This window comes from Strix aluco, chromosome 7, assembly GCF_031877795.1.
Source record: "Strix aluco isolate bStrAlu1 chromosome 7, bStrAlu1.hap1, whole genome shotgun sequence".
Taxonomy (NCBI): domain Eukaryota; kingdom Metazoa; phylum Chordata; class Aves; order Strigiformes; family Strigidae; genus Strix; species Strix aluco.
In genome coordinates this window covers 761,353-777,959 of record NC_133937.1, presented here as the reverse complement: position 1 = coordinate 777,959, position 16,607 = coordinate 761,353, and the positions used below count along the sequence as shown (strand labels likewise).

General features: G+C 45.3%; 1 protein-coding gene and 1 long non-coding RNA gene across 4 annotated transcripts in view; one reads left to right on the top strand and one right to left on the bottom strand.

Moving 5' to 3' along the window:
* Positions 1–4,590, bottom strand: part of LOC141925712 (uncharacterized) — a 28,202-nt gene extending 23,612 nt beyond the window's left edge. Inside the window, exon 1 of the long non-coding RNA XR_012623916.1 lies at positions 4,464–4,590. This is a non-coding gene — a long non-coding RNA (uncharacterized LOC141925712). The remainder of the gene's footprint in view (positions 1–4,463) is intronic.
* Positions 4,175–16,607, top strand: part of A1CF (APOBEC1 complementation factor) — a 29,618-nt gene continuing 17,185 nt past the window's right edge. For all 3 annotated transcript variants that reach the window (XM_074830166.1, XM_074830165.1, XM_074830167.1), the window contains exons 1-5: positions 4,175–4,218; positions 10,538–10,681; positions 13,914–14,048; positions 14,237–14,367; positions 15,811–16,049. In XM_074830166.1, the coding sequence (XP_074686267.1) occupies positions 10,583–10,681; positions 13,914–14,048; positions 14,237–14,367; positions 15,811–16,049 (604 nt within the window). In that variant the 5' untranslated portion in view covers positions 4,175–4,218; positions 10,538–10,582. The remainder of the gene's footprint in view (positions 4,219–10,537; positions 10,682–13,913; positions 14,049–14,236; positions 14,368–15,810; positions 16,050–16,607) is intronic.

Here is a 16,607-nt window from a genome sequence, read left to right as displayed (position 1 = left end):
GTCCTTTTGGCAATAGCCCTTTTCTTCCTCCATTTCCAGCAGACCATCCCCCTGCCATGGGCATGTCACTAACCAGAGGGCCACCGCACCCAGATGTTGGCACACCTGGAGCACCGCATGGTCAGCCTAACCCAGTGCCCCCACCAAGCAGAGCAAACAGAGGACTCTGGAGATGCTTTCAACCCTACCAAGCAAGGGAGAGGTGTTGGCATGACAGACACATCTATGTTGCAGCTGAGCTATTAACACTCAACCTCATCACCATTTCTATGTTTTTTCAAGGCTTGAGAAGGCAGATCTTCTTATGTCATAGATCACAACTCCACACAACTAAAGGCAAGATGAAGTCTTGTGTTTCTTAAAGTCCAGCCCCCAGCAAAGGCCTGCACACAACTTACTGAGTTATGTGGAAAACACACATACATAGCCTCTGGGAATAAGGCCTTATAGCACAGCCTCCAGCACCATCCCACACCTCCAGATATGAGTACGCACAGAGGTTCCTGCCACAGGCTCTTTCACCACCCCAGCACCCAAAACAAGGTTAATCCTTTGGAAAGCACATCTGTATCTGTAGCTCTCCACTCTCTCACCCCTAAAAAAAACCCCCATCACCTTAGGAGAGCCTCTGCTTTCCTTCTCACTGCACAGCAGATGTCCCCATACAAGTTCCTCTCTCCATGTTAAAGCAGGTGTGTCCTCAAGCTGGGGAAGTCAAAGCTTTATCTTTTATCTTCCCCTTTATCTTCTCACCACTTGGCAGCCAATTCTCCCAAATCTACTGCAGCTGGCTCTCCAGTGAGGCTCGCTTGGTCTCACCTGTAGCTCAGCTCCTATGCACCCAGCTCCATGGGCTCCAAGGCCTCTGGCAGATCCAGCCCAGCTGCATAGCCTTGGTTAAAACACCTGCAAAAACTGTCAGGGAGAGTCACACAAGCTAAGAAAGGTAAAAAGGGGATCTGGTTGAGATGGACCCACTCCCAGCTCAAGGATTCAGAGGAAAAATCTCCAATACAGAAAGCTAAGGGGATGATCAGGGTACTGGAAACATAATTGAGATCCTCTCCTCTTTCCAGGCATGATGGAGGTGAACCCTCCTCACCTATCTGATGACAGGCCAGGAGGTCAACCTTCCCCACCTGGCCAATAACTGGCCAGCAAACTCTCTTCAGGTGTCCAATGGGGGGTGGTGAACACCTTACTGCCTGGCCTAGAAGCTCCCAAGTCTCAACTAATCAGCACATGTATTAACCAATAAATACCTGCTTTATGCTTTTAAGCTGTGTCTATCCTTCTTGAAAGTCTCTTTACGAACTATAAAAGCTGCTCAAGGCAAGTAACCCACTGAAACTCATGTGACTTTGGGGCAATGTAGAGCCTAGGAACATCTGTCCACTGTGACACGTCAAACCATTTCTGATGGCTGTGGAAAATGTTCTTAAGATTAGTGGTTTCTAAAACCATGTCCTCCTGAGTTCCTACCCTCCAGCAATGCTCAAGGAAAGACCAATGCTAACTTAAAATCTTCCCTACTTCAAAACCTGAGTGAGTGGAGACTAAGAAATGACCCCCGAAGAGGTCCTGGGCAGGGCACCCTGCTCCTCCTGAAATCAAAGATGTTTTTAATGGCTACATTACTATGCTAATGAAAGCTACTGATCCCCAGACACAGCCAGCAGGACTTGTCACAGCTAAGATGGAGATTTGCCAGCAACCCCTTGCTGGGCATCCTGGGAAATTTCCTGCAGCACTTCCAGGGGTAGCTGGAGGATTGGGCCCCACCTTAGGGTTTTTGTGGCAGTGATTAACATGAGGGGTGACATCTGTTCTAGTATCATTTTTCTTGAGTTGAAAGTGCTTTTCCCTAATCCCACCTGGCAAGCCTAGGTTAACCCTTGAACAGGCAACCCACTGTTGGTGTTATTATGGAAAAGGAAACAACTATGTCTTACTGCTCTTGGGACTTCTCGACTATGCTTCTCAAGAGGCATTCAAGGAAACATAAACACAGATCATGTCTCCTCTTTTGATCACTTTTCCTCTTCTGAGCAAAATCTGGCCTGGAGAGAGTAAGACAGAGAAGAAAAGCATCACAGCTGCCATTCCTGAACAACCTGAGGGCCTTCAAAAAATTATACTAAAACCCCAACTCATTTTGCATCTGAATGGCTTTCTGCGGCTTACCCATGCCCATATGTGTTGTCATGCTTCCCCCACACCTGTGGGTCAACAGAGTGGAAGCACAGCCAATTTTACCCCAAAATGGTGTTTGGCAACTGGATTTTCATCCCAAACTCTTCTATTTATATATCTAACCTCACTGGCCACCTACATTTCACCAAATGAGCAGATGGCTTTTTCTCCCCAGCAAGACTTTCCAGTCTTGCTCATGTATCATCAGACTCCTTTGTTATCTGCGCTCAGGTAACATCTCATGTTGCTCTCTTTCCCCCAGACAGACTTTTTCATGACTCCTTTTTAGTGATGGTCACATGAAGATGCATGACATTTCATTTTTTGGAGCTGATTTTCTCCTCCCCCTGTCACAATTTCAGGGCATTTATTTTATCACTGTGTTATTTCAAATCACTTCCCTTTGGAGTCTGAGATGTTTAGTGGCACGTTGGCGTTGAGTCTGAAAGCTAATGTCACCGATGATCAAATCTTACCGATTCCTTATGACAGATGAGATAGGATGACACACTAAAGAGAGAAAAATACCTTTGACAAGGAAAAAAAAAAGATGTTATATCTGCCCGTCACTGCCAAGCTCTGCCCAGGAGGTCGGGAGAAGCAGCAGACCCCAAACCCTCTCTGGTTACTGCGCTCAGTGGTAGGCAATCATAACTGGGGGTTTTTTGTTTGGTTGGGATTTTTTTAAGTATGCTTTAAAAACTGCATTTGAGCCCCTGAATTCAGCAGAAAGGTGGATACCAGGGGGCAGATGTGTCCTTGGGAGCAATCACATTTTTGAGTCAAGAAATGGGTGAATGCAGCAGCGCCTCAGCGAGACAGTGGTTCTGCTGAGCAAGGATCAAGACGCTGCTTGCGTTGAGGGAGCAAGGCCACCATTATCTACCCACCACACAGGAATACCTAATGCTTTTAAAGCTGAGCAAACACTGGTATGGCACTTTTCCAAACCTGAAGCGTCAGCAACACCTAATCGTAAATACTTCATTTTAATGTGCCTCGAAACGAAGCCTGAGACTGCCTTAAATATAGTTCAGCATCAGCATAGGCAAAAGCTGCTAGTGGGGGTCAGCTTTAGGACTGGCAAGCCTACAGGCTGTAGTATGGTCATGGTTCAGCTTTGAGGTGAGAGACAGCCACAGCAGAATGCAATTGCAAGGATGGATCCTTATGCTGGGATACTAAACTTGCACGTCATATGAGAAATTACTCTGCCAAACCGCCACGGTAGCCATTTTCATTACTGGTATGGTCCAGGAACGTTTTAGCAAAGGCAAACATTCAATTCAGCTGTTGCATCAACGTATGCAGCACGATACCCCGAGGACCACAATGTCCGGATGCTCAGAGGTTGTCACACTTGGGAGACACCCATTGCAGAGGCTGCTGAATTTATTTGCAGCCTTTTCTAGGTGCAACAAACCCTCCCCAAAACCTGCACAGGCTTTCCTCGCTGCAAGTATATTTAGTCTTTGCTCAGACGATGTTTTCATAGCTATTACTGCAAACCCGCAGTTTTCAGGCTAAGTGCACTTAGGCCACCGGTGAGAGGGATTTATCTCTCCTGCCACCTTCCTCCAGCAAGCCAAAACCTCCTGTTGAAGCCAGGACTGGCACAAGGCTGCGTCCCTTCTCCTGGCATCTCTGCTGAGGGCAGCAGCAGCAATGGGGATGGATCAGCGGAAAAGCCTTCGGTACGGACCGAATGAACCAGCGTCAAAATGGTAGCGTGGGGACAACCCTTAAGCCATGATCTGACTTCAGTCCTTTGCATTTATTTACAAAATTGGGCCTGGGTAGGTGCTGTCGGAGCGGCAGTGACCCAGCTATCTGGTCAAAGGCCTGAAGGGAGCTGGGAGATAGAGCAGGTTAACGTTTAACCCGTGGGGACTGTAAACCAGCCCCAGGGCTGCTGAACCTTTGGAGTTTGATATGATGATTAGGGAATAACCGGAGTGACACGTCGCAAAGTCTCCATAATCAAGAAGACCTTTTTCCCGGACGGTGATCTCCAAAATTGCTCAGGTACACGGCCGCTTATCTTACCCCACGGTTTGGGGCACAGGGACCGGGTACCCCATGAAACAGGGCTTTTGGCCATGATGGGGAAGGAGAAGCTCCATCGCAGGCCTTCCCCCCCGATGGTGCCCCACCATCAAATTCATGCCTTGAGTGCTGCCCGACACTGGGGGGGCTGGACTGGGGGCAACTGGGACCCCTCTGCGCTGTGCAGCTGGACCCATGCACCAGCACAGCCCCCCACCACTCACCTTGAGTTTTTGACGAGCAAGGTGGGGAGAGAAGGGCTCCTCAGGGACCTCCATGTAATTTCTGCTGGGAGGGCAGGGAGGTTTTTTTACTGCTTTCCCCCCACCGATCACCAGCAGCAAAGCGAAGCCAGACAAGGTGGAGGGGGGGAGGGATTTTCCGTGCAATAATTCGGTCTCGATTTGTTAAAGCGCAACTTTCTAGGGCTAATCATTAGAGATCTTTCCAGCCACCTTCTTATGCCTCCTTCTCTTTGCAAAAGGTATGTCTCCATTTCAAAGGCAATCATTGATCCTAAAAATAATCTCAATTTTCCCTAATCTCTTCAAGCTAGCAGGCTTTCTGCCCAATACATAATGCTTCTCTTAAGCTATTTTCCCTTGGAGAAATAGGAGGAAGGTTGGCTTTAAAGCATCTGACATGTGATGCTGCAAATAAAATGGGGGGGAAGGAGGTTGAGCTCATTATCAGGTGCCCTTCATCCTCAGAAAGGGCTTTTTGGGGCATGTTGTGTTCATTTGGTAACAGAGCTGCAAAAGCTATACACAAGAGGAAAGGTATTTGGAAGTGAGGAGCCACTTCCCAAGCAAAAGAAGCTGAGCAAAAAATTTGCCAGTTTATACGTGAAATATTTTCCCAAGGCTCATGTGCTGCAAAGTGTGCAGCGCTTTTCCATAACTTCAAATTTATTCCACTTTCCTGAAAATACCTATGAGTTCCCACTTCCCGCGGGACCACCTGAGCTGGGAAAAAACCCTACACCCCAAAAAGCAAAGGGATCAAAGCCTTTTGCCTTTTTACTCAATCAGACTCCATTCTGCAGCGTGTCTCACCCTAGCAAAGAGCTGGTGGTAGCTTGTGAAGCTTCAAGTGTTTGTTTTTAGGACAAATATGAAGAATGCTTCATGTTATATATATATATATGAATGAATATCTATTGCTTGGAGCCTGGAGGGAGGAAAAAAAGTTAAAACCTTCAAAAGCAAGCTGATAACCTAAAGGAAAAGTTTCTCTAGTAATTACATATTTGGGTTATTAAGGGTGAAGAGTGAATATACTTATCCAATCTTTTCAAAGGCTGTTATTCTTCACAAGGAGAGGTTGCACTGGGGGTATATTGGTGCAAAATGGCCTTCATTAAATGTGTCCAAGTGGCTCAACACATTCAAAAATGAAGGTGTATTGATCTGCACAGGATAAACACGGTTTCGTTATCTCATTCATGGAAACAGTAACCAGGTTTCCCCGAAAGGGCTGCGAAGGGGCAGGCTTGGGGTGCAAAAGCAGTGGGGGAAGAGAGAAGGGTCTGGTCGCAAATACAACCTTTCCTCCTCTAAACAAAAATCCCAGCATGGGAGACAGCCCTTGAATCAGGAAACCAATTCCCCCTTTTTCCAAGCAAATAACCCAAAAGCGAAGTAATATCCACGCTTTTTAGGTAAAAGCTTCTGGATTCATCTTGCTCCTGGATGGATGGAGCAAAGCCATAGGATCTGCCTGGAGTAGCTGGCAAGAAAGTAGTTGTGTAGAAGTAGTCATGGAGAGGTGAAGTAGTATTATAATAATTTATTTTCTTGTCTATATGGGGTTTGTTAATCATAAAAATACCTTTTCTTGCCTTGGTGGTTTAGAGCTTTAATAGAAACCTGAAATAAATGAGAGCATTCAATGGAGAGCGGAAAATCAAGTGAAGTGATGCTCTGATTTAAGACAAAAGCAGTTCCTTCCTTTTCTAATGGCGCAGGGTTCTTGATTCTGTGACCGTGATAACTTGGCAGTATTGTTAAAAATTGATCAAAAATGAGGATGAAATACGAAACACCTCGACAGTTTGCACCTCTGAAGGTCCTAATTTCAATATAATCATCTGAATAAAATGCAACTTGCCCCCTTTTCTTTTTTCCTTTTCTTTTTAGCATAATGGTCATTATTAACAACAAGCCATCTAAGGGTCAAACTCCCAAAAATGAATTCCAGAACAATTATTTCTATTAAGTGTAGCTGGATTATTTTTTTTTTAAGTGCTAAAAATACTGCCTTAATTTGCTGCAATCATTCACAGTTTCCAACAGCAGCCATGGAAGGGGAGTTTTCCCCCTGTGAGGGTGGATTTTCTATTTGATTAATGGCCCAGGGAACAAAGAAAGAGAGAAAGTAATCATGCTTCCCCAGGTCCCATGACAGCAACTCTCCTCCCTTACCCTTCACGATAAAAAAAGTATAGCCCAGCACACCAGTACTGCTGCAAGGACTGAGGCTGATGCCTGGAATTAAGGAGAAGTGCTGCAATCCCATCAGTTTCAGAAATAAAACATCCCGCTGTGACTTGTATCCTGGAAATAGTCTGGATGTGGATATGGACTCTTAGGTGGCGGAGGTGAGAAAGTGGCCTGTCCAAAAAGGTGTTTAGATGTCCTCAGGCCAAGGGAGGTAGGAGAGAAGGGGGAGAGAAAAGGTGCTTGGAAAATTGGGGTCTGGAAAGCCTGTTTTACTGTGCTTGGGATTTGTTGTGTTGTGATTTATACCTCCTAAAAAAGAGAGGTATGATTTCTGTTTCCATCCCAGGGAAACTCAAGTGATGGAGGAAAGCTCTCTAGCAACAAGGCTTATAAATCAGCTGTGAATTACTTTGGGCTGGTAATTAGTAGGAGGGACTTAATTTCTAAAAGTGGCACTACAAAACCAGATCTGAGTGGTGCATTGGGTCACCCATGTGTGCATCCAAGCCCTGAGTGTGCAGCGTTGTCCATCCTCTGCCTCCAGTGCCCCTCTTGAATCAGGAGTGGAGACTTGCAGAGTAACCCAGACTGGGGTGGGGGTCTCCAGCCAGACCCCACTTCCAACAGAACCAACTCTGAAGCTCCAGCAGACCACTGAGGGCCATGGTCCGGGCAAGTTGGGGCATTCCCAGGGATGGGGATCCTCCATCGCTCACAACAGGAAGGGCTGTTTCCTTGGGGCTGGCTGGGCTTTCTCCAAAGGTGGCAGTGTGTGGAAGCACTGGGCACAGATTAAGGCTGGATCATCGTTAACACGCACCCCAAGAGCACAGTGACTTATTTTTCTGGCGCTTTGAAAAAATGTGTGGAAGTCTCTGACACCGGATTTCACAGCGGCTGTGATTAATACCTTGTGCAACCTTGAACACCCTTGCTCCCTTATTCCTAGTGGATTGCTTGAGCATATCCTGGAGTACACTAATGTCTAGAGCCTAAAAAATTTGCAGGATGCCTTACAGGAAGAGCCCAGAAGAGCTTGCCTGGTCTTATCTAATAAGCCAGAAGCTGAAGAAGGATATTGCTCCTGCTGTAAATGCATCAGCCAGGGAGATAGATGCTCTATTCCTGTCCATCCCCCAGCCCTGCGGCTTGTGCTCACTGCTCAGCGTGAAACCATCACCTGGAGTGAGATGTTACTGGAAATTACTCCTCCCCAGAGGAGAGGTACAGAGATGTGTGGCATTTAAGGCTCCACATACAAACACATTCAAAGCAGCAGCCGCTGAGACACCCAGCCCGTAGGGAAGCGCAGCGTGAAATAGTGCAATTTGCGGGGCGGGGGAGAAAAAAGAGGCTCTTACACTACTCATCTATCTAGGTCGTGGCTAGGGACAGACTGGAAACCTCAGCTGCTATGGAAAGCCGCTGAGGTTTGCCTGGCTGCAGTCCAGGCGCTTTCCCGGCACGGAGAGGAGACGGTGCCGTCACGGGGCAATGTGCCTGCTGGCTGCAGGCAGCCCACTGCCCGCCTCCACACTCCAACACCCGGGGCAGCCGCCTTGTCAGGAACTGGGTCGATGCAGCACTGAGATACCTGATAGAAAAGAAAAAAATTATGAAATCCGAGGCGGTGAATATTAGACATATCTGCATAATGTAGCTGTCCGTTTTCATCCCCAACTCTGTCCCAGTCTTTCGGGTACATGAGGATGGGCCCAAGTCCAGATATAAGGGCTAACAGAGACTCATGGAGTGCTGTGAAAATTTGCACCAAGTGCTGCAATTTGATCACTCCAACCCCTGATGAAACCAGGATGCAGCAAAACTGAAATATAAAGGGCCAAATTTGCAGTACACCAAAGCTTTCTTTGATAGGGTGCATGCAGGGTGCCTCTGCCCAGGCAGGGGAGGATGCAAAACCAATTTGAAATTTAATTGGGTTTTTTTGAACAACCGTGTTTTCCTTCTTAAGCAGCCTGGGAAAGTGTCTGACTCGTTTTTGCACAGTAGTGTGCTCATCGGGCTCCAATTGCTGCAGAGAACACTCATTTTGGAATTAGAGACAGGGAAGAGCTATTGCAATGGACAGTCCATCTCCAAGTCACTGCACACCGATAATAATTAAAACACCGGAGAACCTGGGAGCACAGCAAAAAAACAATCAGAAGGGTCTCAAACTTCAGCAACAGATAGCTCCAAAATCTGGCATTACAGAGATGTCTCCATTTCCAAGTATTTAAGTCACCCTCTCTGGAACTCAGTGTGGCAGAGCCCAAGTGACACAAGGCTGACATCCTCCAAATGCCTGGGCTCGTGTCCCATTTCTGGCACTCAGAGTAATCCATCTATTTAAATTTAAAGCACCTGTTTAAGTCTTCCAGGACACAAAGATACAGGAGCACAGAGCAAGTAGTGTCCAAAGGTGAAGTGGCCAGCCTCAAACCTTGGCTCTTCCCTCAATGAACCCCAAAAGTGGCATGTGCTGATAAAAGATTTTGGTGTTAAGCAGCCAGTTACTGGAAAAGGCTTCTTCTGTGATTTCCATAGCATCGTGACATGGTCAGAAAATCTGCTGTAGCCAGATATGTTGTACTTCTTTACCTGCATTTCTTTATGTGCATTGCTCATGTTATGTGCACCAAGAGACCTGCTGTACAGGGGAATTGTTTAGGGTCCTCTCCCCAAAATTTGGCATTGGCTCAAGGGTCAGCCACAGCAATCCATCCTCCTTCTACTTTTTTGTCAACCTGCCTCTTCTCCTTCAGATTTCTGTTCTCCCCTGCCCAGCATCCCTACCACCATCCCATGCCCTTCATTCCTGTGCCATGGTGAGTCCTGGGCTGCCCCATCTCCTTCATCCCCAGTACACCCACCTCATCCCCTTTCAGCCCTGTTTGCTCTCCAAGCAAGCCTGGGAGTTATCATCACCTTTCATTTCCTCCACCTTTGTATAATTGAAAGCAATTTAAGGCAATAACAATCATTTTGGATGACACAATGTAGTGATTTCCTACTATGAATTTCTTGTTCCTACGAGCCCACAGCACATGCCCTCGCTATGAGGACCCAAGGAGGCTGGTGTTCAGCATCAGCCCATCAGCATGAGTCCTCAAGCTCAAGGTTGAACCTGCAGACCCTGTTTCCATGCCTGGCTCATACAAATGTTTTTTTGCACAAGTTCAAAGCACAGCATGCAGGAAAAACAGGGCAGTTTGAAATTGTAGGTAGGGAGTACATCTTGTAAATGTCCCTTTGCAAGTGTGTAACCCAGTTCAGATTCAGATTTCAGATTTGTGGTGCTTTCAACCCAAAACCAAAACTTAAAATAAAGTATCTTTAATTAGATGTGACCTAAAAATACAGCTCTGAATCAAAACATCTGATCCCAAGGTTGTTCCAGCCCTGAACCTAGATACAGATCTGAAGTTCTCCCATGTTCTTGATTTCTAAAAACAGGCCAAATCTGGACCTAGGTCCTGTTTCTCATAAAGTGCCAGACATGGCTTGTACAAGGTTCTCTTCCCAGCACCAACAGGGTGCGATGGCATGAAGTACATCTTCGTGTACTCAACACAGGACTAGGCATTTTACACCTGTTTCCCTCCTAAGACATGTGCACTGATATGTTACAATATCTCTCTGCATCTCAATTGAATGCTGTCCAAAATCTGTAGGTTTAAATATTATTTATTTTCATGCAGCATGAGGGGGATATTTTTGCTTTTTCTACAGTCTCTGGTGTTTTGATCTCAAAATAACGGATTTAGGAAGAATGATTCTGTTAACTTTCTCAGGAGCGTTGACTTTCTCCTCCTAGCTGTATTAATTTATTTAATTTATCTTAAATTTGATTGCAGTGAGCACCCCTAATTAACCTGATTTTTTGCTGATAATCACTCACAATGGAATCAAATCACAAATCCGGGGATGGATTGACCGGCACACAGAAAGAAGCCGCCCTCCGTGCGTTAATTCAGCGAACGGGATATAATTTGATCCAGGTAGGAACTCACGGTCACGTCCTTTTGTGTGCAGTGTCTGGCTTCATCCTGAAGCGATGCGTTTCACTGGGGGCTTGAGCAGTGCATCTGTATACATGAAGCGCCCCTTGCTCATTCTTCTTCCCTCTGTCTGTAACATGTGCCACACATAACTACGTGTAGTAGGTGATGTATTTTAAGAAGCAGGATCTTATTCCTCCAGGAATTCTTTTCCACATGCCAAATCATGATAAGAGTGGAAAAAACCCCTGAATACTGCTGGGAAATAGTGTTGGGAAAGGTTGGGATTGGTGCCTCAAAGCCATGGCTGCAGTGGTAGCATAGCAAAGAAAACACACTAAACAAAGTTTCAGAAGAACGTAGGTCCAGAGTTGGCCATAGGAAGTCGCCACCAGATCTGCCTTTTGTACAGATCCTTGCACCCAAATGCCAAGGCTTTGCTCTCAATTTAGTCTTCCAGGTTTCCAAGTGCACAGCCTCTTTTAGTTAGGGCAGGTGGAGACTGGGCATGTCCTTCAAAACCCATCTGAAGAAGTCTTTCTCAGTTAGCATGACCAAAACAAACTAATTTTTTGAAAGCGTTGGGCACTAATATGAGTGACATTTCATCCTGGAAGAAGTAACTGAAAACAAAACACTGAATTTTAGGCAGGTCGCTGCCTTGAACTTTGCCTTGCTTTGCATAGCACTAGAGGGCACAACAGCCCAAAGCAAAAACTGAGACTCCTGGGAAAAAATGTTTTCCTATAGACCTGAATCCATTGTGCGCCTCAGGACCAGGCCAGCAGGAGGGTTTGTTGCCCTTGAGGAGGCTTTCTGCTGTACCTGACCCAGAAGATAAATAACTTCTATATGTTTTATATTTACTGTGGCTTTCTTTATCCCAGTCTTCAATTTTTCATACTGGCACATCTAGCTACTGCTAATTCCTAAAGCACAGATTTCAACCCCCAGCCCCCCACATACATCCCAACATCTTTCTCCCTACCTTTTCCATTCCAAGTTTACTGTTTTATCTTTTTTTTTTTTTTTCCCCCCTCTTAATTTTCTCTTCCATGTCTCTTTGGGCTTTTCTTCCAACCTATCTATTGGTGCAGCCAAACACCTTATTCCTCAATGCACGCTAGGGTCACTCATCATTGTGAAGCGGATGGTGAAGTCCTTCCCTCCAGACACCTTGACAAGATGAGTTTGTTGAGATGCTGTCTTCAAGCCACAAATGAAACCACTGCAGATTGAGGGAAGACTTTTTTTCTTGCTGAGTCTCCTTGCACACCAGCTCCCATAGATATTGACAAAATGAAAAAAAAAAAAAACCTGTTTGACTGTCTCTCATTTGGCTTAAAGTGGGACAGTAAGACTCCTCTGACCATTTTCAGACTATTATTGATGAGCTCAGCATTCCTCCAGCTGCCATGCCAGTGAAGATCGCAGATGACTGCAACAACACAAAACACAACCATCACTTTTTGTCTTCATCTAACAAATGAAGAGAGACAGAAAAATCCCAAGTCAGCAACATGCTCAGTTCAGCCAAACTGGAGGCAGAAAAATAGCCTGAAACATCATTGTCTTCCTGTTAGGTTTGCTATAACGATTCATTCATAAATTCAAATGTCCCTGTGATTCCATCACTATGCTGAAAACATTTGCAAAACAGGAATGAGCATGGATAATTCAGGGCCTGTTATAAGCTCAGGAAAACTGAAAGAACTTGTGGGATATTCATATTTTCCTGCAAAGATCCCTGTTTGCCTATGTGCTTTAGACCTTCCTCTTAGGTCAGCTGTACAGGCATTCACTTGCCTGGAATAATCCCAGAGTGGGAAATGATTACAGAAATTATCAGAGAGCCAGAAATAGAAAAATTACCAGAATCCCAGGTCCTCTGGGAGCAGGGCATTGCTGCAGAACAGGAGAGGGAGAGAGAAGGGGAGGAAGGGAGGGAGGGAGGGAGGGAGGGAGGGAGGGAGGGAGGAAGGAAGGAAGGAAGGAAGGAAGGAAGGAAGGAAGGAAGGAAGGAAGGAAGGAAGGAAGGAAGGAAGGAAGGGAGGGAGGGAGGGAGGGAGGGAGGGAGGGAGGGAGGGAGGAAGGAAGATTAAAAATAGGAGAGAACAGAGACACACTCACCTAGTAAAAACACAGCAAAAAGAAAATATTGGCTGGTCTTCACATCTTTGAATATTATTCGGGGCCAAGACTTGCTCCTTGCCTAAAGAAACTCTTGGGTAGGTAGGCATCATGTTTTGTCCCTCACATGGCCTCCCACCATTGATGGCCTTCCTCTGTCCCCTCTGTGGGGCTGCTTCTGTCATCTCCTCTGCCCAGACCTCCTCCCGTGCTGGGCTTCCTTGGAAACACCCAGCACAGATAAAGGTCTTCACCACTCCTGGGTACAGGAAGGTGTGGGCGTTGGGATGCACTCCGTACCCATCTCTAGGCCCAGGTCCTCACCATGCCTTTTGCTAAGCCCAGCTGCTGGCACAAACATCTTTTTCCAAGGGTGCTGAGCAGCTCCAGCATCACCTACTGCCCATGATGCTTCGGACTCTCTGGTTGACCCCTTTCACTGTGTCCACGTTTCCAAATTTCCACCTTCATCCCCAGTTTTCCCCCTACGTTAACACTTCCTGAGGTCCAAATCCCTTCTGCTTTTGGAAAGTCCTTCTGCTTTCTAATATGATCCTACCAGTATCTTTTCTTTGGTCTGTAGAGTAGGAAGCTCTCCATCAATTACTAAAATAAGAGGCAATATTATTGCTAATAAATGTTTATGATTGGATGAAGAATCATGGCAAGTTATAAATTTTGCAAGTGTTATAGTATGAAGTCCACAACTAATACACAGTCCCATAGCCAAGACTTACATTTTCCAAGGAAGTATTTGACCGTCTTGGACATCTGAAGTAGCAATTGAGTTGCAGAGAATACACTGATGCATGTTCCTTAGCAAAACTCGACTAGTACAAACTAGACCCTTCTCCAGTAGATCACCAACATACTAACTGGGTTATCAAAGCATTTCAGTACAGATATGGCAGCAGGGCAGCCAATGCACACTACGCTATCTCTGACAAGACTGTAAAGAGTTGCTTCCTGAAGGGAAGGAGAGTGTGTGCCTCCAGCCCACTGGTAATGAAATGTGTCTAAGTCTCATTCTCTGGGAAGGGGTTGATTACATCCACATTTAAAATCTGTATCTAAACCATTCTTTCATTTTTCTCCATGGCAGGAAAATGGGCAGAGGAAATATGGAGGCCCACCACCTGGCTGGGATGGCCCTCCGCCAGAGAGGGGGTGTGAGATATTTATTGGGAAACTGCCCCGAGACCTCTTTGAAGATGAACTTGTACCACTATGTGAAAAAGTAAGACTTTATGGTGGGTAGTTGTATTGCAGAGGTTAGTGATGATCAAAGCTCCATTTCAAGGCTGAACTGGGGATGGTTTGGCCCAGACTACTGGTGGAGCTCTGACATGATATAGTCAAGGAAGCATCTGGTCTTGTTTAAACACTTCCCACCTTGCTGACAAACCTTTTTCTTTCTATTTACAGATTGGCAAAATCTATGAAATGAGAATGATGATGGACTTTAATGGCAACAACAGGGGCTATGCCTTTGTGACCTTCTCAAATAAACAGGAGGCGAAGAATGCAATAAAACAACTCAATAATTACGAAATTAGGTAAGCGTGGCAAACACCTTCGCATCAAATTTGAATAATATATATTAATCTATTTTGTTATGCAAGGCATATTTTTCCTTGTAACCCCATGGGATACCTAAGCTTTAAGAGGAAAGCACCTCTTGTCTCCCTTTGCAGTCATTGCTTTATGCCGAGGTACAAAGGCAGTATGTAGGACTCATCAGAGCCAAAATCTTTTGCAGGAAAGTTCTTTCTTACCAAAAAAAAAAAAAAATCTACCAGAACATTGGAAAAAATATTTTGCTTTGGATCAAATTAACTTTCACTTAACCATTGCTGTTTATTTCATGTTCCCCTCTGGGCTGTTTTTGGTTGATTTATTCCTATTCACAGTCTCTCTCATGACCTATACTGCAGATATGTTCTGGGAGACAGAGAGATTGCAAAAAATGGTGAAATAGGATGGAAACCAATTGGCAAACCAGTGACATTTCCTAATAGATAGGAACAAAAAAAGCCCTCATGTTTGTGACTAAAAATTGGGAACAAAACACCCAGAAATCAACAACATATGGGCCCATCAACATGTTTTGTTTTGATTTCAACCACACAATGTTTTTTTCCAGTTCAGAGCGGGATGAGTAGATACCTTTGCTTAGAAGCATTTAGAGATAAACCATTCTGGTAATTTTATGGCTTTTGGGTTTGTTTTTAATAAAAAAAGATGGGTTGTGAATTGCTTTACTAGCAACCCCAAGGATGAGCAGGTCACAAGGCACACAGGGAGAGCTTGGAAACGTGATTTGTATCAGAGGTTGGACAGTCTTAAAGAGTAGGCTTTGTCCACCTCCACCTCCTCTGTTTACTTCCCTTGTTCCAAAGACTCTTCTAAAGTTTTTAACTTCTGAAGACCACAGGAGGTATCTGGACCATGAAGAGGTGAGCAAAGTGTATGTAAAGAAATTCTTACTCTGGGGTCTCGCAGCAGACCAATCAGTAAGCCCCCAAATCATGTCTCTCTATGACAAGGGATTTCTTTCCCCAAAACCTCAGTCATGAGGGACAATGATGACTAGATAGTGACAAGTGAACACAACGAATCCTGGCTTATAGTGGTGGCAACACAAGAGTCACTGCGTCACCATAGGTGGTAGGTACAGTTGCCTGGTAGCAGTCATATTTTTAAATAGCAAAAGGGAGAATCCCAGAAAGGAAAAGCAAAATTTGGCTTTGGTTTCTCCCTGATCTCAAATCCTTCATTTCAACTGCTTTGATGTCAAAATTAGCAGAGTGGCAGCCTTCATGTTAACTTTTGTACTGAGCAAGACTGCTTGAATATCCCAAAGAGCACATGCCACAGGAGTACGAGACCTTGTGTTTGACCTTGTGTTTTGGGACAAAATGGGGGTTTATTTTCATTTTTTCCTCTCTTTGAGAACTGATCCTGACTTCTGACAAACCAGCAATGTTGTTTATACTCAGGAATGGTCGTCTCCTCGGGGTCTGTGCCAGCGTGGACAACTGCCGCCTGTTTGTGGGAGGGATCCCCAAAATGAAGAAGAGGGAGGAAATTTTAGCAGAGATGAAGAAAGTCACGGACGGAGTTGTGGATGTCATTGTCTACCCTAGTGCAGCTGACAAAACCAAAAACCGGGGTTTTGCTTTTGTAGAATATGAAAGCCATCGGGCAGCAGCCATGGCCAGGAGAAAATTGCTCCCAGGTTAGTACAGATGGTGAGGGTGGTAGGGATGGCTTCGTCGCAGGGGTCACCTATGGACATGTTGCACTGCAGTGAGACTGAGGTCTCCAGAGGGCCCAGGTACCCAAGGAAGCGAACATTGCTGGGTTTTCTCCTCTAGGCTGCTAGAGACAATCAGAGCAGAGGGACCCCAATACACCATGGCTGGCTGATGGAGTCACCCTGGCTCTGGGGTGCAAGGTGAGTGATTCACCACAGATCCTGATGTAGCACCATGATCATTACCCATGCTCTTCATTTAGAAGGTTGAATTTATTAAAAATACAGCTAGATGGATTTAGCTGTGTGTATCCATACAGCTCTGTTGTAGGATATGTATCATCCTGTGGTTGTCTTCAGTTATATATAAAATATAGCCTCAGTTATGGCCTATCAGAGAGAATCACTCAGGAAAGTATCCAAAAACATACAGTCTTGAGGATATTCCTAAAAAAAGATATTTTCTGTGTGGGAAGAAAGCTTCAAATTAGGAATTGCTTTAGGATTTAAACAATGTAAAGAATAAGTCTATGCAATTTG